Genomic DNA, 21,052 nt, shown 5'->3' on the forward strand with positions numbered 1-21,052 from the left:
GTCCGGGCTCCAACACACACATAGGAGTCCTCCAAAGTAGCTTTTCATAGTACCATGCAACTCCACAGAATCAAAGTTGAAGACGCGTAAGAAGCCGTCTTGGCTCACACAGGCTAAGAATTTCCCATCCGGAGAAAAAGCAAATTCATTCAGGGCCCCTTCTCCCACAGTCCATTTCAGCAGAGGGTTTCTGGTGGACTTGCTCTTGCATGTATGAACGGCAAAGCTTTCTCCTTGCTTGAGTAGTTGGTAATGGGGCGCGGTGGTGCCGCATGTGTGCTCCACATTATACAGGTACATGTTCCCACTGGAATGAGCTACGAGAAATAGGCTTTCCGAGCCCGGGACCCATTTTACACAAGTTACTCTGGACTTGTCTATTAGCCTCTGTTGGAGACAAGAGAAAAAAAAAAAAAAAAGGACAAAAAAAAAATAAATAAAAATACAATTGGTCACGAAACACTCAATATATCACAAAAATCATATTCAGTGCAACAATGCGACAAGTAGAGCAAAACCTTTCCAACTTCGCTTCAAAAAAGGAGATATAGATATATATTATATTATATATATTACACACAAACAAACAAAACATGATAATGTTGGGCGACTTCATAATCTATAAGCTCCAGGTTTCAATTCATATATTCTTCTGGATTGGTGGAGAAAAAAAAAAAAAAAAAGGGGATCACGACTGCAGCATCAGACTACGGAGTTTCTTTTTGTAGTCTGTTACCATGGAGACACATAGGAGCTGTAGGGACAGAACTCGGCAGTGTGACGTCAGAGATAAGGAGCAGGACCCTGCATAAATGTCAGAGGTTCATCCACAGCAAAGAAGACAAAGAACGGGTACAAGGGGTGGGGGGACGTTGGTGCAATTCCATAGTAGGGAGGCACGGACATGTGCCCCTTACTTGGTGCCTACATAAGGAAACTGTCTCCCATCCCCCCGCATTTACCTCTTCATTAAATAGCTTGCTAGTCTCCTTCTTGATGGGGTCTATGAGTTGGACCTGGCCTGCAGAGAAGCCGACGAGGAGCGAGACGCTCTCTGCCGTGGCGGTGAGATGATTGAAGTCATGACACGTGGGTTGCGTCCCTTTGTAGATCCGCTTGTCTATGGGTTTGCTCAGATCAGCAGCCTGAGGAGGAGAAAAGACAAAAACCTTGTCTGAGAAATCTACACACGATCATACACAAACAACTCCCCCCCGCCCCCTCCCTTCCTAGTAGTTGTCAGGGGTCACTTATTGTGGGGCCCCGATTCAGACGAGGAAGCGATGGATTAGGGGAAACTTTCACTAGTTTGCAGTTTTTGAAGCTAGAACATCAAACCAAGGTCACCTGCACAATGCTGCAGATCACGCACGCTTTACAGGGCACAGGGGGGGGAGGGGGGGGGCGCAGCAATTCATTAAAAGTAGTTTTTAGAGAAGTTGACCCCAAACACATATGTAACAGGAAATACACTCTGAGGCTTGGCTGCAGCGGTGATGTCAACCTTCAGAGCACATCACCGTTGCATCTCGGGGGCTTGTGCCGCCTGTATCATTAAGGCCACCTTGTCTAATGTTTGGCTGCAGCAGAAGTCACTGCAGCAGCCAATAGAGACCAGAGCGGTGGTGGAGAGCCGGCACTGGATCCAGGGAGGGCACTTATTTTACAAGTGAGCAGGACACCACGATAAGATAATGACCCCGTTCCTCCCAACTTAAAGGGGGATGTACAGCACCTCTCCATTTCATCTGGGGCATAAGACTGTCCACAACGGATGAGCAAAAGAAAACTGCAGCACCCAGACTCAGCCGCCATGTTGGTAGTCCTTGGCCGCCGGACTAGAGCCCTGCAAACCTCTGGCTAGTGCCTCATCTGATACCACAACCTACTATTTAGAGGCAGTTTTCAGGGCTCTGGTCCGGCGGTTGTTATCTACCGAAGTGGTCGTTATCTCTTGTGCCCATCACCGGATGGAGGATGCTTGCCGGTTGTCTCGGGATCTGTCCTGGCCCAGCATGGAGTGCGCCCCCCAAAGCCTAATGTGCAAGTGAGAGCTGCTGCACAACCCCTTTAACCTCTTCATCACTGCTGCGAGAAGCTGAATTTTGCCATACATTTTCCGCATGGGGAGGGGGCAATGCATCTACGAGCTCCATATACCCATATAGGTCATAAGGCCCAGACGTCCATATTTTTCCAGTTTTATGTAATCAACCATTGCTACGTAGCAATATGCTAAAAAACAAGGGACCTGTCACAGTGTCGTTCCAAGCCGACCCCCCACCCCCTCCCCGGCAGCGGATGACACCGGGCACATCATGATGGAGAGTGTGAGATGTTCTCGGCGGCACTTTATTGGAAGAGGAGATCATCAAGAACAAAGCGGGAAGGGAAGATCCGGTCTTAATTCCAAATTCATTTGATGTAAATGACTCCTCGCAGTAATCTGCCTCTAATGCTCCCAGGTCCATAAACCTCTGCAAATCTACCCAACAGGAAAGAGATGAAAATCCGCCGGCTGCTGGACGCTAATCGGATTTCACATCACTGGGGGAGCCGGTGGGGTGCCAACTGTCAGCATTTCTGCTCTCTGAAAGCTGCCAGCAAAGTCAGAGGCGCCAGCAAAATGACCAAAATGGAGGAGAAGGCCCCCACCATCCCAGGAGAAGGCCCCGATACTAAAATATCAGTCTATTCTCATGTATATAATGCTGGCGTCTAGATCTGCCCCATCATTCACTTCAATTACATGTAGCCATGAAAGATGCAGCACTATTTGTGCCTCAATTTGCAAGAGACTAGGAGGCAATACCACCTGTGCCTGCATCATTTACAGGGAGAGACTAGAAGCCAATACCACCTGTGCCTGTATCAATTTACAGGGAGAGACTAGAAGCCAATACCACCTGTGCCTGCATCATTTACAGGGAGAGACTAGAAGCCAATACCACCTGTGCCTGCATCATTTACAGGGAGAGACTAGGAGGCAATACCACCTGTGCCTGCATCATTTACAGGGAGAGACTAGAAGCCAATACCACCTGTGCCTGCATCATTTACAGGGAATGACTAGGAGGCAATACCACCTGTGCCTGCATCATTTACAGGGAGAGACTAGAAGCCAATACCACCTGTGCCTGCATCATTTACAGGGAGAGACTAGAAGCCAATACCACCTGTGCCTGCATCATTTACAGGGAATGACTAGGAGGCAATACCACCTGTGCCTGCATCATTTACAGGGAGAGACTAGAAGCCAATACCACCTGTGCCTGCATCATTTACAGGGAGAGACTAGAAGCCAATACCACCTGTGCCTGCATCATTTACAGGGAATGACTAGGAGGCAATACCACCTGTGCCTGTATCATTTATAGGGAGAGACAAGAAGGCAGTACCACATGTGCTCGCATTATTTACAGGGAGAGACCAGGAGCCAATACTACCTGTGCTCGCATCACTTATAGGGAGAGACAAGGAGGCAATACCACCTGTGCCTGCATCATTTACAGGGAGAGACAAGGAGGCAATACCACCTGTTCCTGTATCATTTACAGGGAGAGACAAGGAGCCAGTACAACCTGTGCTCGCATCATTTACAAACGATCATGGTTTTCAGGAGACACTTGCTGTGATGGCTTTATTTGCACCGGGGTTGTCTGGTTTCGGTGGCCAGTCACCCGGCTTTCCAGACTGACCCTACTGGCTGCATAATAAGCCGGTGTAAGGGAACTTGGCACTCAGTGGCTTCTCTATGATTTGGGAGATTAGTCAGGTTACAGGGTTAACAGCTTGTGCCCAGTACTCACCCGCAGACCCCAGGTTGACCCAGCTAGCTGGCACGGACGCTGAATTGACGGATTTGTCCAGTAAGACCAAAAACAGGAAACTGATCCCAGCAATCCGACCCATTGTTCAGAGCGGTCGCGGTGCCAGAGGCCATTTTATCCTTGTGAATAACAGCAGTATCACAGTCTGCTGGAGCAATCAAGCACTTCTCTATCATCTACGGAGCCAAAAATCTATACTCTCGAGACGCCGAGGCCAAGACCAGGTATGAGTCAGCGCCATGACAGGTGCCGGAGGGGCCGCCGGAGCGGGAGTCGCTGACTCCAGAGACGCCATTGATCCTTCAGCAAAGGCCGTCCAATTACAGAGGGGTAACTGCCGGAGAACGAAGGGCAATATCGAAACAGAGAGGGGGCGCCATTCATCCAGAGGCGACCGGGAGCCATGAAACCAAAAACCCCGCTCATGTTTTATTCCTAAATGTATAAACGCTGACAAAGTGAAGCACTGAGAGGTGACGGCATCGGCTTTCACCAGATTAACCTATTAATGCGGCACAGCGGCAACGATTTACTCCAGAGCCGGGCCTGGCTGCAAACTGTACAGAATGGCCGGGCGGTCTACTGCTCTCTGGAATCACCTTCTCTATGTAATTGGCGCCTATTCTCCCATCATTGCAAAACTACAACTCCCAGCATGCCCTGACGACCGGTACGCAGCACCTGTGATTACGACGGTAATTGACGCCTCCCTTCTGTCCGTACTGGAGGATCAAGCTCGTTACAGCAGTGCATGATGGGAGAACGTAGTACAGGGAATATAGAGTTAATGATTTATCAGATCTTTAAAACATGGAGTCATGGGACAGGAGGAAGCCGTGCGTCAGCGTTCCCAGCACATGACACCGGCAATGCCATGGGGGGGACCCACTTCCCGTTCTGAGTTAAAGACCCCATTAAGCACAGTGCTCATGGCAACACCTAATTATGCAACAAAGTCAGATTTGTGCTGTTACATTCACTGACAGCAAGCAAGGATCTTAGGAGTATAGTGAGGAACTGAATCAAAGTATATTAGAAAGGGGCCCGATGCCGCCCTCCATCTCCATCCAGGACACAACCAGCGGCACCTGCCCAATGACAACAGATCAGGCGAGGCACAATGGCGGCCACGTGCCCGATGACAAGACACTGACTGTTTAATGACAACAGAGCCCAAGAGACGGCGAGACCAGAGGGAAGAATCCTGCCAGCGACAAATGGAGAAATATAAACATGAAGGCTACTTTGATCCCTGCTCCTCCTAATGCCAAGCCAATATGGGCCATAATGTAGATTACAGATGAGGCAGCCGTCCCATGCTCAGTACTCGTAACTAGTGATGAGCGGGCACTACCATGCTCAGTACTCGTAACTAGTGATGAGTGGGCACTACCATGCTCAGTACTCGTAACTAGTGATGAGCGGGTACTACCATGCTCAGTACTCGTAACTAGTGATGAGCGGGCACTACCATGCTCAGGTGCTCAGTACTGGTAACTAGTGATGAGCGGGCACTACCATGCTCAGGTGCTCAGTACTGGTAACTAGTGATGAGCGGGCACTACCATGCTCAGGTGCTCAGTACTCGTAACTAGTGATGAGCGGGCACTACCATGCTCTGTACTGGTAACTAGTGATGAGCGGGCACTACCATGCTCAGGTGCTCAGTACTGGTAACTAGTGATGAGCGGGCACTACCATGCTCAGGTGCTCAGTACTCGTAACTAGTGATGAGCGGGCACTACCATGCTCTGTACTGGTAACTAGTGATGAGCGGGCACTACCATGCTCAGGTGCTCAGTACTGGTAACTAGTGATGAGCGGGCACTACCATGCTCAGGTGCTCAGTACTGGTAACTAGTGATGAGCGGGCACTACCATGCTCAGGTGCTCAGTACTCGTAACTAGTGATGAGCGGGCACTACCATGCTCAGTACTGGTAACTAGTGATGAGCGGGCACTACCATGCTCAGGTGCTCAGTACTGGTAACTAGTGATGAGCGGGCACTACCATGCTCAGGTGCTCAGTACTCGTAACTAGTGATGAGCGGGCACTACCATGCTCTGTACTGGTAACTAGTGATGAGCGGGCACTACCATGCTCAGGTGCTCAGTACTGGTAACTAGTGATGAGCGGGCACTACCATGCTCAGGTGCTCAGTACTGGTAACTAGTGATGAGCGGGCACTACCATGCTCAGGTGCTCAGTACTCGTAACTAGTGATGAGCGGGCACTACCATGCTCAGTACTGGTAACTAGTGATGAGCGGGCACTACCATGCTCAGGTGCTCAGTACTCGTAACTAGTGATGAGCGGGCACTACCATGCTCTGTACTGGTAACTAGTGATGAGCGGGCACTACCATGCTCAGGTGCTCAGTACTCGTAACTAGTGATGAGCGGGCACTACCATGCTCTGTACTGGTAACTAGTGATGAGCGGGCACTACCATGCTCAGGTGCTCAGTACTCGTAACTAGTGATGAGCGGGCACTACCATGCTCTGTACTGGTAACTAGTGATGAGCGGGCACTACCATGCTCAGGTGCTCAGTACTCGTAACTAGTGATGAGCGGGCACTACCATGCTCAGTACTGGTAACTAGTGATGAGCGGGCACTACCATGCTCTGTACTGGTAACTAGTGATGAGCGGGCACTACCATGCTCAGGTGCTCAGTACTCGTAACTAGTGATGAGCGGGCACTACCATGCTCAGGTGCTCAGTACTCGTAACTAGTGATGAGCGGGCACTACCATGCTCAGTACTGGTAACTAGTGATGAGCGGGCACTACCATGCTCTGTACTGGTAACTAGTGATGAGCGGGCACTACCATGCTCTGTACTGGTAACTAGTGATGAGCGGGCACTACCATGCTCTGTACTGGTAACTAGTCATGAGCGGGCACTACCATGCTCTGTACTGGTAACTAGTCATGAGCGGGCACTACCATGCTCTGTACTGGTAACTAGTCATGAGCGGGCACTACCATGCTCAGTACTTGTAACGATCAGACAGACGCTTGGAGGGGCGTGACTTGTGTATGGTACACCTGAGCACAGTAGTGCCCGCTCATCACTGCTGGAGAACAGAGCAGCAGGGAGGGGGGGGGGGGGCTGGGGCACAATTTCCAGCCTCGTACATAAATCACATCTCGTATCATTCGGTGCTGAATACAGACATCATCCATTTGTGGCTGGCTCTGCCCGGAGTGAGGTCCATCCTTGTAAGGAGCAGCAATGTGTGCAAAGCCCCCCCCTAGGCAGTAAACTTTAGAGATAAGCTCCAGTCTGTCAATTGGCTTCTGAACCCGTGTCATGCTCCGGACCCCCCATGAACTCTTATATAATGCTCCACCCCCTTCATCCCCCCTGGTCATCCTCTGCCCCTTCAGGCCCCTAACCATGCATAATGCAGCATCAGCGGATCCTTTCCTAATCCAATAGCTGCAAAAGAAAAGAAAGAAAAAAAAACAAAAAAAAAAACTTTAGCAGCTATGGACCAAATGGACCAAGCTCCAGGTTGTGACATTTAAGTAGGGGTCGACCAGGATTCGAAAAATATGGCGTCTTCCTTCCAAGAACAATGCCACTCCTACCCACAGGTATCAGGAGGCAATGCAGAGCGGCACCATATATTTCAATGCAATACCAGACCCAACCTGTGGACAGGGGTGGAGCTGTTGCTGCAGGACAGCAGCCTTGCTTATTTAACACTTCTAATATCCCATCTATCCCCTCCTCCACCTTTGCCGGTCCCCTGATGGCGGTGTCAGTGCGCAGCTCCAGCGTTCAGCGTCCTTCGTGCATTTTTGACGCCTTGATACGGATCTGCCTGTATTTTTATACTTTGCCGCGTCTGGGAGAAGTGAAGCTGCTCCTTTCTTTCCAGTCCTGGGATATTCCCGGCTGATCATTAACCAAGTTCATTGCTCGGGGTTCACCTCGCAAGACACGAGACGCAGCCGCTTCCTGAAAGCTGTGCCAAGGTCTGATAACCTGTGCGGGCCTAAGAGAACGTGGAGGTCACCGGGCCGTGGTGCCGGCACACCGTTTACTCGGCAGGGCAGTTACTTCTGCTCATGGTCTGGCCCAGTCACCTCCGGGTGCCGTCTGTCTAATAATGTGACAGAGGCCGGTGGTGCAGAGCTCACTGATACCAGCGCATCCTCTAATAGGAACCTCCGGGGCAACAAGTCTGTTCATGACATTTCTCCTTCCTGAACCTTCCCCATCACATGTCAAGTAGAAGGAACCAAAGCAACTCAGCCACATAGTGAAGACCCTGTAACGTTACAGAGCGGGGGGCCGAGTGCTGAGGATCAAAGGACAGTAAACTCCCCACCGCTCTGCTGACCCCGTAACTGCAGAGTTCACATGCCCTCTAGTAACATAACATTGCGCCCACCAGTGGCTTCATGGCTGAGCAGCTGCGCGCCACCAAGCACAGCGCCCAGCCGCGCGCCACCAAGCCCAGCCGCGCGCCACCAAGCCCAGCGCCCAGCCGCGCGCCACCAAGCCCAGCGCCCAGCCGCGCGCCACCAAGCACAGCGCCCAGCCGCGCGCCACCAAGCACAGCGCCCAGCCGCGCGCCACCAAGCACAGCGCCCAGCCGCGCGCCACCAAGCACAGCGCCCAGCCGCGCGCCACCAAGCGGTGCAGAGCGTCGGATGGAGCGGTGTAAAGCTGTCACCACTGGACTCAGTGCGAGACGTGTTCTGTGCAGGGACGGATCGCACTCCTCTGTGACTGAAGGATGAGTTTGGGTTTGGTGACTTGAGGCCATTACCCCCTGACTATATAATGCCTGCTGTACAAATGACGGAGGAGGACAATACTCCGTGCAGTTATCAGGGGCGGCCTCAGCCTCTTAGTTCTACAGTAGTGGAGGGAAATCTGAATCCTTCAGCACAAGACATTGTGGAGAATTGTAGCTTCAGCTTTGTGGGAACAGTTTGGGGAGACCCTCCTCCATGTCCAGTGCACAAGGTTCATACAGACGAGAGAAATGGGGGGGGGTAATTGACCATGACGCCGCACAGAGACCAGACCCCAGCCCCATCCTATAATGGAGATTGTCCGCTCGGCCTCTCCCAACAACATCAGGGTCACCTCACAAATACTCTTCTGGAAGAAGGACTCCAAAAATGTGTAGAAATCCTCCCAGAAGAGCGAGTGCTGTTACATCTACAGAGGGGGCAACTCTATTAAAGTCTATGGACATAGATGGAGGGGGTGAGAAAAGCCCCTGAATGTGGATTAGAAGGGGGCAAATACACTATGGAGAAAAGTATCTGGCCCTGCTGGAGACGGGGGGGGGGGACTCTCCAGTCACATCTATGGAAGCTCCACCTGCTCAGCAGTTTCTGGAATTCCCATAGGAGTGACTGGATTAAACAGTGCATGTGCTTATACCCCCCAGGTACGAGAGCCTGCGCCCCCCCCCAGGTACGAGAGCCTATACGAAAGAGTATTTCTAAAGATCTTTTATCTTATGCTAATGAGCGCGGGGACTAGTCCCAAGGGCGTTTCTCCCCTTAGCTAGTCGGCCCACATAGCGAGGTAGCGCGCCCCTGTGGGCATACTAACATGCTAATGAATACGCAGCGACGCCGTCCATACCTCACTGTTCATGGCAGCCGGCGGAGGATGGATGCGCTCTGCGCATGATCCCTAGTCCTCAGCACTTCCGGTCCCGTGCCCTGTACCTCACTGAAGCCCGGAAGCTTACACCCGGCATCAGTTTAGTGCGCATGATCGGAAGCCTCGGGTACTTCGGATCATGCGCAGAGCGCAGCATCCTCCGCCGGCCGCCATGAACAGTGAGGTATGGGCAGTGTCGCTACGTATTCATTAGCATGTTAGTACGCCCACAGGGGCACGCTACCTTGCTATGTGGACCGACCAGCTAAGGGGGAGAAACGCCCTTGGGACTAGTCCCTGCGCTCATGAGCATAAGTTAAGATCTTTAGAAATACTCTTTCTAAACATCCCTTTACCAGTGCTAGTCTATACAGGGACGGATAGGCAGGGATTATTAATATGCACCCGGAACTGCTCGTGGCAGGTTCCCTTTAAGTCTGTTGAAACAATTTGACCACTATGCAATAAAAGGTCACGTGGCCAATCACTGCCGGAAAAAATAAACATAAAAAACAAAAAAAAAAAAATATATATATATATATATATATATATATATATATATATATATATATATATATATATATATATATATATATATATATATATATATATATATATATATATCTATCTATCCACAGCTTGAAAGCCCCTCCTGACCTTACCCTGGTCACACAGCTGACGCTTTGTTACAATGCACAAGGACATGTTAGGTGCACAGACCAGCATTATATGGTCACCTGACGAGGTGCAATGCGATACCACATTTGGCCAGTAGTGGCCACTGCAGGTAAAATGTGTGATCATTTCCAGCGATCAAAGCTGATCACCAATCGTGGTGATTCATAGGAGGCGTCTCAGGCTCAGCAGGGCATGTTCTGTGCAGCCGCTGATCCAGCAGGGGGCGCCACACACAGTCAGTACATTGGATTAGCGCAGCACGTTGTACGTCTACAGACGCAGTCACGTATGACCTGGCTGCACAGACCTCACTCACATCACCGCAGTTATACATTTATCGCAGAGTTTTCTCCTACAAAACACACACACCCATCATCTCATGGAAAGAAGATGAAGAAATGTGTCAAAGGCCTTGGAGTCAGATTACAAAAAAAAAAAAAAAAAAAAAAATCAGCCGAGAATGGAGAAACATTTCACACCGAGATTACAAATGGGTGGGGCGAGACACGGAAACCCCTCACCTCACTTCTTTCACTGTAAGGGTATACTGGGAGTTGTAGTTCTACCACAGCTTGGATCCTGCTGCAAAGTTTTCATGTTATTGACAACTCAAAACTGACGCAGAGGAAAATAGTACTCATCAGCACCGACACTTCCCGGTACCTCCTGATTGGCTGAAGTGGTCACATGATCAAGTACAGGAAGTGTCATTACCTAGGATACTGCTATGATCACAGACGCCATTGTCTTTCCCTTACACTTTACACTGCAGCTCTGCTTGCTCAGAGTTTTCTTCATTATTATAAACATTTTCTGCTTCCTCAGATCCATTTGGAGAAAATAAAATATTTCTATTCAAAACCAGTAACAGACAACTATTTAGTAGAACTACAACTCTCAGGATGCCACGGCAACACATCAAGGCTTTAGAAGTGAGTAGTAAGGAATCACAGGCTGCACATCTGCTGGGGGGGGTCATACCATGCATGTACACCCGTCGTGTCATCTGACCCCACCCCCCATAGTGATGCAAACCACTGAGAGTCTCCAGTAGCAGTCACCCCCCACACTGGGGTCCACAATATCTTCTGCACAGATGGCCCAGACATCCAGAGATGATTGACAGCTCCGCCCCAGACATCCAGAGATGATTGACAGCTCTGCCCCAGACATCCAGAGATGATTGACAGCTCTGCCGCAGAGGAACACCGGTCTCTCATCTGCGGATCCTATATATTTTCTCTGAGCATTTCAGATAATAATTACACCTGTCTGAAGTGCTGCTGCCGGGAGGTGATCGGCGCTGGCTGCGGTACAGATCCCCGGACAGGTTCCCTTTAACCAGAACATCACTATTCTCCCAGAATTCCACACTGCGCAGGTGCCAATAATATTAACCATTCTCTGTCAATATCAGATCATCATCGCTGTATACGGTGCAGGTAGATGAGGGGTCACCTGTGCTACTAGCTCATACTCCCAACAACCACCCAGACATAGTACATTATAGAATGTAAGCGCCCTGCTCGCCCCTATCCTGGCCAGCCCCTTCCGTGCGGTGGTCAGGAGTGGTCTCTCCCCCCCGGGCTCAGGAGCGGTCAGTAGCAATCAGTGCCCAGGTAAGGAGCAAACCCCCAGGTGAGGGGCTCTCCCCCCCCGGGCTCAGGAGCGGTCCCCAGGTAAGGGGCTCTCCCCCCCCGGGCTCAGGAGCGGTCCCCAGGTAAGGGGCTGTCCCCCCCCCGGGCTCAGGAGCGGTCCCCAGGTGAGGAGCTCTCCCCCCCCCCCGGGCTCAGGAGCGGTCCCCAGGTGAGGAGCTCTCCCCCCCGGGCTCAGGAGCGGTCCCCAGGTAAGGAGCTCTCCCCCCCCCCCCCGGGCTCAGGAGCGGTCCCCAGGTAAGGGGCTGTCCCCCCCGGGCTCAGGAGCGGTCCCCAGGTAAGGGGCTGTCCCCCCCGGGCTCAGGAGCGGTCCCCAGGTAAGGGGCTGTCCCCCCCGGGCTCAGGAGCGGTCCCCAGGTAAGGGGCTCTCCCCCCCCCCCGGGCTCAGGAGCGGTCCCCAGGTAAGGGGCTCTCCCCCCCCCGGGCTCAGGAGCGGTCCCCAGGTGAGGAGCTCTCCCCCCCCGGGCTCAGGAGCGGTCCCCAGGTGAGGAGCTCTCCCCCCCCGGGCTCAGGAGCGGTCCCCAGGTGAGGGGCTCTCCCCCCGGGCTCAGGAGCGGTCCCCAGTGACGGCTCAGCCTCCGGTCAGCTGTAATCTGACCCTGCAGTGTCGCCGCTGCGGCCCAGTGTCAGCCCCGCCCCTTTCCGGGTGTCCTCACCTTCCGGACGCCCTTATAGATGTAGAAATACAGCTCTCGGCCCACATTGAAGCAGATCCTGTCCCCGTTACCGGACTGATCGTTGACGTTGACAAATGAGACCTTGACGGGGTTGGAGCCCTGAGAATTAAAGGGCACCCGGTTGGGGCGGCTGTACTCGGAGTGAGAGAGGAGCTTGTAGAGGCCTTCCCGGGTGGTGAACTGGGTCTTAATTTCGTTCATTTCCTTCCCTCCTCCCTCCGCCGCCATCTTGGAAAGCAGCTCTCATCCTGCCAAATACCCGGATCTGCCCGAACGCGCATGCGCAGGGCTAGCCCTCAGGGGGTTCGCGCACTACAGCGGACGATCCCTCCTCCAGTGGGCGTGGCCATGTGTTGCCAATAGTCTTACTGCGCATGCGGGCTTTCCGCAGGGTGGAAACGTCTGTCAGTGTTGTGATGTCGCCCTCTGTTGGTCATATGTCATACTCCATGTAATTAGTAATGTCTGTGTGATCACCAGTGTCCCGGGCTGCGGTCTCCGGGGCGATTGTGTCATGTGATGGTGAATGACGAGCCAGAGAGGAGCGGGAGTCCTCCCAGAGAGGAGCAGGAGTACCCCCCCCCCCCCCAGAGAGAGGAACAGGAGCCCTCCCAGAGAGGAGCAGGAGTCCCCCCAGAGATGAGCAGGAGTCCCCCCAGAGAGGAGCAGGAGTACCCCCCCCAGAGAGAGGAACAGGAGCCCTCCCAGAGAGGAGCAGGAGTACCCCCCCCCAGAGAGAGGAGCAGGAGTCCCCCCAGAGAGGAGCAGGAGTCCCCCCAGAGATGAGCAGGAGTCCCCCCAGAGAGGAGCAGGAGTACCCCCCCCCCAGAGAGAGGAACAGGAGTCCTCCCAGAGAGGAGCAGGAGTACCCCCCCCCAGAGAGAGGAACAGGAGCCCTCCCAGAGAGGAGCAGGAGTACCCCCCCCCCCAGAGAGAGGAACAGGAGCCCTCCCAGAGAGGAGCAGGAGTCCCCCCAGAGAGGAGCGGGAGTCCCCCCAGAGAGGAGCGGGAGTCCCCCCAGAGAGGAGCAGGAGTCCCCCCAGAGAGGAGCAGGAGTACCCCCCTCCCAGAGAGAAGAACAGGAGCCCTCCCAGAGAGGAGCGGGAGTCCTCCCAGAGAGGAGCAGGAGTACCCCCCTCCCAGAGAGAGGAACAGGAGCCCTCCCAGAGAGGAGCGGGAGTCCTCCCAGAGAGGAGCAGGAGCCCTCCCAGAGAGGAGCAGGAGTCCCCCCAGAGAGGAGCGGGAGTCCTCCCAGAGAGGAGCGGGAGTCCCCCCAGAGAGGAGCAGGAGTACCCCCCCAGAGAGAGGAACAGGAGCCCTCCCAGAGAGGAGCGGGAGTCCCCCCAGAGAGAAGCGGGAGTCCCCCCAGAGAGGAGCAGGAGTACCCCCACCCAGAGAGAGGAACAGGAGCCCTCCCAGAGAGGAGCAGGAGTCCCCCCAGAGAGGAGCGGGAGTCCTCCCAGAGAGGAGCAGGAGTACCCCCCTCCCAGAGAGAGGAACAGGAGCCCTCCCAGAGAGGAGCAGGAGTACCCCCCCCCCCCAGAGAGAGGAACAGGAGCCCTCCCAGAGAGGAGCGGGAGTCCCCCCAGAGAGGAGCAGGAGTCCCCCCAGAGAGGAGCAGGAGTAGCCCTCCCAGAGAGAGGAACAGGAGCCCTCCCAGAGAGGAGCAGGAGTACCCCCCCCCCCCAGAGAGAGGAACTGGAGCCCTCCCAGAGAGGAGCGGGAGCCCTCCCAGAGAGGAGCGGGAGTCCCCCCAGAGAGGAGCGGGAGTCCCCCCAGAGAGGAGCAGGAGTACCCCCCCCAGAGAGAGGAACAGGAGCCCTCCCAGAGAGGAGCAGGAGTCCCCCCAGAGAGGAGCGGGAGTCCTCCCAGAGAGGAGCAGGAGTCCCCCCACCCCCCTCCCAGAGAGAAGAACAGGAGCCCTCCCAGAGAGGAGCGGGAGTCCTCCCAGAGAGGAGCAGGAGCCCTCCCAGAGAGGAGCAGGATTACCCCCCTCCCAGAGAGAGGAACAGGAGCCCTCCCAGAGAGGAGCGGGAGTCCTCCCAGAGAGGAGCAGGAGCCCTCCCAGAGAGGAGCAGGAGTCCCCCCAGAGAGGAGCGGGAGTCCTCCCAGAGAGGAGCGGGAGTCCCCCCAGAGTGGAGCAGGAGTACCCCCCCAGAGAGAGGAACAGGAGCCCTCCCAGAGAGGAGCAGGAGCCCTCCCAGAGAGGAGCAGGAGTCCCCCCAGAGATGAGCAGGAGTCCCCCCAGAGAGGAGCGGGAGTCCCCCCAGAGAGGAGCAGGAGTCCCCCCAGAGAGGAGCAGGAGTACCCCCCTCCCAGAGAGAAGAACAGGAGCCCTCCCAGAGAGGAGCGGGAGTCCTCCCAGAGAGGAGCAGGAGTACCCCCCTCCCAGAGAGAGGAACAGGAGCCCTCCCAGAGAGGAGCGGGAGTCCTCCCAGAGAGGAGCAGGAGCCCTCCCAGAGAGGAGCAGGAGTCCCCCCAGAGAGGAGCGGGAGTCCTCCCAGAGAGGAGCGGGAGTCCCCCCAGAGAGGAGCAGGAGTACCCCCCCAGAGAGAGGAACAGGAGCCCTCCCAGAGAGGAGCGGGAGTCCCCCCAGAGAGAAGCGGGAGTCCCCCCAGAGAGGAGCAGGAGTACCCCCACCCAGAGAGAGGAACAGGAGCCCTCCCAGAGAGGAGCAGGAGTCCCCCCAGAGAGGAGCGGGAGTCCTCCCAGAGAGGAGCAGGAGTACCCCCCCTCCCAGAGAGAGGAACAGGAGCCCTCCCAGAGAGGAGCAGGAGCCCTCCCAGAGAGGAGCAGGAGTCCCCCCAGAGAGGAGCAGGAGTAGCCCTCCCAGAGAGAGGAACAGGAGCCCTCCCAGAGAGGAGCGGGAGTCCCCCCAGAGAGGAGCAGGAGTCCCCCCAGAGAGGAGCAGGAGTAGCCCTCCCAGAGAGAGGAACAGGAGCCCTCCCAGAGAGGAGCAGGAGTACCCCCCCCCCAGAGAGAGGAACTGGAGCCCTCCCAGAGAGGAGCGGGAGCCCTCCCAGAGAGGAGCGGGAGTCCCCCCAGAGAGGAGCGGGAGTCCCCCCAGAGAGGAGCAGGAGTACCCCCCCCAGAGAGAGGAACAGGAGCCCTCCCAGAGAGGAGCAGGAGTCCCCCCAGAGAGGAGCGGGAGTCCTCCCAGAGAGGAGCAGAAGTCCCCCCACCCCCCTCCCAGAGAGAAGAACAGGAGCCCTCCCAGAGAGGAGCGGGAGTCCTCCCAGAGAGGAGCAGGAGCCCTCCCAGAGAGGAGCAGGATTACCCCCCTCCCAGAGAGAGGAACAGGAGCCCTCCCAGAGAGGAGCGGGAGTCCTCCCAGAGAGGAGCAGGAGCCCTCCCAGAGAGGAGCAGGAGTCCCCCCAGAGAGGAGCGGGAGTCCTCCCAGAGAGGAGCGGGAGTCCCCCCAGAGAGGAGCAGGAGTACCCCCCCAGAGAGAGGAACAGGAGCCCTCCCAGAGAGGAGCAGGAGCCCTCCCAGAGAGGAGCAGGAGTCCCCCCAGAGAGGAGCGGGAGTCCCCCCAGAGAGGAGCAGGAGTACCCCCCCCCAGAGAGAGGAACAGGAGCCCTCCCAGAGAGGAGCAGGAGTCCCCCCAGAGAGGAGCGGGAGTCCTCCCAGAGAGGAGCAGGAGTACCCCCCTCCCAGAGAGAGGAACAGGAGCCCTCCCAGAGAGGAGCAGGAGCCCTCCCAGAGAGGAGCAGGAGTACCCCCCTCCCAGAGAGAGGAACAGGAGTCCTCCCAGAGAGGAGCAGGAGCCCTCCCAGAGAGGAGCAGGAGTCCCCCCAGAGAGGAGCGGGAGTCCTCCCAGAGAGGAGCGGGAGTCCCCCCAGAGAGGAGCAGGAGTACCCCCCCAGAGAGAGGAACAGGAGCCCTCCCAGAGAGGAGCGGGAGTCCCCCCAGAGAGGAGCGGGAGTCCCCCCAGAGAGGAGCGGGAGTCCCCCCAGAGAGGAGCAGGAGTACCCCCCCCCCCAGAGAGAGGAACAGGAGCCCTCCCAGAGAGGAGCAGGAGTCGCCCCAGAGAGGAGCAGGAGTCCCCCCCCCCCCCAGAGAGGAGCAGGAGCCCTCCCAGAGAGGAGCAGGAGTCCCCCCAGAGAGGAGCAGGAGTACCCCCCCCCCCCCAAGAGAGAGGAACAGGAGCCCTCCTAGAGAGGAGCAGGAGTCCCCCCAGAGAGGAGCAGGAGTCCCCCCCCCCCAGAGAGGAGCAGGAGCCCTCCCAGAGAGGAGCAGGAGTCCCCCCAGAGAGGAGCTGGAGTCCTCCCAGAGAGGAGCAGGAGTCCAACCCCCAGAGAGGAGCCCTCCCAGGGAGGAGCAGGAGCCCCTCATCCCCAGAGAGGAGCAGGATTCCCCCTTTCCCCCCCCCCCCAGAGAGGAGCGGGAGTCCTCCCAGAGACGATACGGAGTCTTTCCAGAGACGAGCGGGATTCCTCCCAGTGACGGTCTGGAGTCCTCCGTGAGACGATCCGGAGTCCTCCCAGAGACGATCAGGAGTCCGCCCCCCCTAGTGATTATCAGGAGTCTCCCAAGGGACGAGCAGGAGTACTCCCAGGGACATAAAGGAGGACGTCCCCGCACTGCCGCCACACACTCCTGGCCACTCAGAGCTCAGAGGTGGCTTCTACATCCTCAGTTCCTGTGCCGCCTCCCATGGCCTGCGTACACCAAACAGGTCTCCTGGGAGCACACTTAGGGCACGTGTGTCCTATCCTGGATTTCCTTATGGCTGAGAGGCACTAGGTATTTAAGGCACAATCCCCCTATGGGAGGTGCCTGAGCAATGTAGTATATCCTTTAGAGATGCATTGTCAATTGTCTGGTCCCTTGTGCCGCTGCTGCACCTATCCATTCCAGCCGTATCTGCCATACCTGCTGCTGCATTTATCTGTACCTGCCATACCCGCTGCTGCTCCATCTACACCTGCCATACCTACTGCTTAATCTATCCATACCGGCCGTGCCTGCCGAATCAGCCGTCCCAGCTGCATCTGCCTTATCTGAGACTGTCAGTATCCATACCCTAAAGTGCGCTTTACACGCAGCGACGTCACACGGCAGGCGTCCAATAGAAGCGGAGGGGCGGAGAGCAGCCGCATGAAACTCACACCCACCTCGTTGCCGGAGGACGCAGGTACGGTGTTGTTCGTCGTTCCGGGGGTGTCACACGTATCAATGTGTGCTGCCTCAGGAACGACAAACAACCTGCGTCCAAAATCAGCAATGATATTTGGGAAATGGACGACATGTCAACGATTGGGTGAGTATTTTGCATCGTTAGCGGTCGCTTGTACGTGTCACATGCAACGACGTCGCTAACGAGGCCAGATGTGCGTCACGAATTCCGTGACCCCCACGACATCTCGTTAGCGATGTCGTTGCGTGTAAAGCGGCCTTTAGTCTCACTGAGTGGCACCTCGTGGCTAATGGCAGCCCAGTCCATCCTCACTCATCAGAGACTCTGGTTAAAACCCAGTGTGTGCCTACGTCACACCCTTCAGATGTACCGTGTGCTGTGGCCCAGTGGCTCCACTATCACTTGCACCTGCGAGTATTAGTTTCCCCAGGCCATGGATCCTGCTGGCTCCAGCGCTGTCCTGCTTACCGGCTTGCAACAAGAGGTGGCCAGGCAGTGAGAACAACAGGTCCAGATTCTGACCCATCTACGGTCAGTGGATATTTGTCTGCACGCCTTGACTCAAGCATCTCCGTCTACCTCGGATCCGGCTGTAGTCCTTACTCCAACAGCAGTTCCGGCTCCAACCTCTGGTCCTTGTTTGTCTAGTCCTCCGCAATTTGACAGCGATCCCCAACAATGCAGGGGATTCATAACTTAGTGCTCCTTGCACTTTGAAATTTCATCCCATCAGTTCATCTCAGACTGGGCCAAAGTGGGCTTTATGATGTCACACCTGACCGGCAAACAGGGATGTGGAGTTGGTAAGCCAAACCTCCGACTCCGACTCTTCAATTTCCCTGATCCCGACTCCAACTCCAACTTCACGACTCCGTCTCCTTCATACAGTTTAAACAAGAAGTTTCCATCCACTCTTAATATAGATACATCTGCAGGTTTTTCCTCCGCTCTATATACAGACACATCTGCAGGTTTTTCCCTCCGCTCTCTATACAGACACATCTGCAGGTTTTCCCCTCCATTCTCTATATAGACACATCTGCAGGTTTTTCCCTCCGCTCTCTATATAGACACATCTGCAGGTTTTTCCCTCCGCTCTCTATACAGACACATCTGCAGGTTTTTCTCACTATCTGACATGAAATCAGAATAAACCTTTCCTGTTTTAGGTCAATTAGGAACCAAACTTATTTATATTTGCCAAACGTCAGAATAATGACAGAGAGAGAGAGGGAATGTTTTAAGACATTTTTATTACTTTCTGCAAAGTCAAGAGTTTCTATACATTTCATTAGTATTTGGTATCATTGCCCTTACACTGTGTGACTTGGGTAAAACGTGTTGGATCTCCTTCAACAAGCGTCTCACAATAGTTGGTGGAATTTGGGCCAATTCTTCCTGACAGAACTGATATAACTAAACCATGTTTGTAGGTTGCCGTTCGCACCGGCCTCTTCAGCTTCGCCCATACATTTTCAATAGGATTAAGATAATATTTATCCACTTATATAGCGCTATTAATTCCATAGCGCTTTACATACATCAGCAATCAGGGATTTGTGATGGCCATTCCAAAACATTGACTTTGTTATCCTTAAGCTACTTTGTAACCAGTTTGGCAGTAGCTTCGGGTCATTGTCCAATTGGAAGACCCATTTCTGCCCTTGGAAGACCCATTTCCGCTCAAGCTTTAAGTTCCTGACTGATGTCTTGAGATGTTCTTCAGTATTGCCTCATAATCTTCTTTCCTCATGATGCCGTCTATTTTGTGAAGTGCACCAGTCCCTCCTGCAGCAAAAGACCCCCACAACATGATGTTGCCACTTCCATGTGTCACAGTTGGGATGATGTTCTTAGGCTTCAAAGCTTCTCCCTTTTTCCTCCAAACGGAACAATGGTTATTATGGCCAAACAGTTCAATTATAGTTTAGTCAGACCACAGGATGTCTCCAAAATGTAAGGTGTTTGTTCCTGTGTGTATTTGCAAACATTAATCTGTCTTTTTTCTTTTTCTTTTGGAGTAATGGCTTCTTCCTGGCAGAGTGGTCTTTCAGCCCATGTTGATACAATACTTGTTTCACTGTGGATAATGACACAACCATACCAGCTTCCACCAGCATTTTCACAAGGTCTTTTGCTTTTGTTCTTGGGTTGATCTGCACATGTCTGACCAAAGCATGTTCATCTCTGGTACACAGAACCCGTCTCATTCTTGAGCGATATGATGCTGGACATTCCCATCTTGTTTGTACATGCGTATAATTGTTTGTGCAGATGGATGGGGCATCTTCAGGTATCTGGAAATTGCACCCAAGGATGAACCAGACTTGTGCAAGTCCACAATTCTCTTCCTGAGATCTTAGCTGATTTCTTTCAACTTTCCCAAGATGCTACACAAGACACCGTGTGTTTCAGGTGCATTAAAATACATCCACAGGTGTGTCTCTAATTAACTCACACGTTGTCAATAACTTATGTTTAAAGGCAGAGTACTCTTAATGTATGTAAACTTTTGCAGAAAGGAATAAAAATACCTTAAAACCGTCTCTCTTTCTCATTATTCTGGCGTTTGGCAAATATAAATAATTTTGGTTCCTAATTGACCTAAAACGGGAAATGTTAATTCTGCTTTTATGTCAGATAGTGAGGAAAACCTGCAGATGTGTCTTTTTAGATAATGGATGGAAACTTCTGGTTTCAACTGTTCATGACTCATGTTTGTGATAAATTTACTGTAGTGAAATGGTAACATCACTACTTATATCATGTAGCTGAAGTGCAGCACAGATTCATGTCATCTAAAAATTTAGATTCTTTGATTAGGAATAGAACAGACATTTATAGGACATCTCATAACTTTCCCAAAGTCTTATGAAAAAATATTCATCACATACTAACTTGAACCGCTGTACCCAATTTATTATATATTTTAGGAGTCGGTCCATTTTATTCCAACTCCGACTCCACCAAAATGGACACTGACTCCACGACTCCGACTCCACAGCCCTGCCGGCAAGGCTCTGGCTTGGATCAATACATTACGGGAGAGGAGTGATCCTATCATCCTGAACCTGCTCACCTTTCTAGAGGCATTCCACAAGGTATTCGAGGAGCCGGGTCGGGTCTTCTCAGCAGCATTCTTGCTCTTTAGACTCTGCTAGAGGAGTCTCACCGTACGTCAGTATGCCATTCATTTCTGCATTCATCCTCTGAACTTGGCTGAAATAATGAGGTTCTGGTGGCTGCATTCTGGGAAGAACTGTCCGGTAGGATCAAGGACGAACTGGCCTTTCGTGATGTGCCTTCCTCCATGGATGACCTGGTATCTCTGGCTATCTGCATCAATCTCAGGATCCAAGAACGTTCCAGAGAGGCGATTCGAGAGAGGAGGTCGTTGCACCTGGCTTCTACATTTCAGACACCCATCATGC

The 21,052-nt window shown here is 53.7% G+C and overlaps 1 protein-coding gene across 1 annotated transcript in view; it reads right to left on the minus strand.

Moving 5' to 3' along the window:
• Positions 1-12,757, minus strand: part of WDR20 (WD repeat domain 20) — a 27,236-nt gene extending 14,479 nt beyond the window's left edge. The window contains exons 1-3 of the mRNA XM_075329573.1: positions 12,461-12,757; positions 963-1,145; positions 1-387 (exon numbers count right to left, since the gene is read on the minus strand). The exon at positions 1-387 is cut by the window's left edge and continues 891 nt beyond it. Of these exons, the coding sequence (XP_075185688.1) occupies positions 1-387; positions 963-1,145; positions 12,461-12,709 (819 nt within the window). The 5' untranslated portion in view covers positions 12,710-12,757. The remainder of the gene's footprint in view (positions 388-962; positions 1,146-12,460) is intronic.
• Positions 12,758-21,052: the final 8,295 nt, after the last annotated feature.

The sequence above is a fragment of the Anomaloglossus baeobatrachus genome, chromosome 12 (genome assembly GCF_048569485.1).
Source record: "Anomaloglossus baeobatrachus isolate aAnoBae1 chromosome 12, aAnoBae1.hap1, whole genome shotgun sequence".
NCBI lineage: Eukaryota > Metazoa > Chordata > Amphibia > Anura > Aromobatidae > Anomaloglossus > Anomaloglossus baeobatrachus.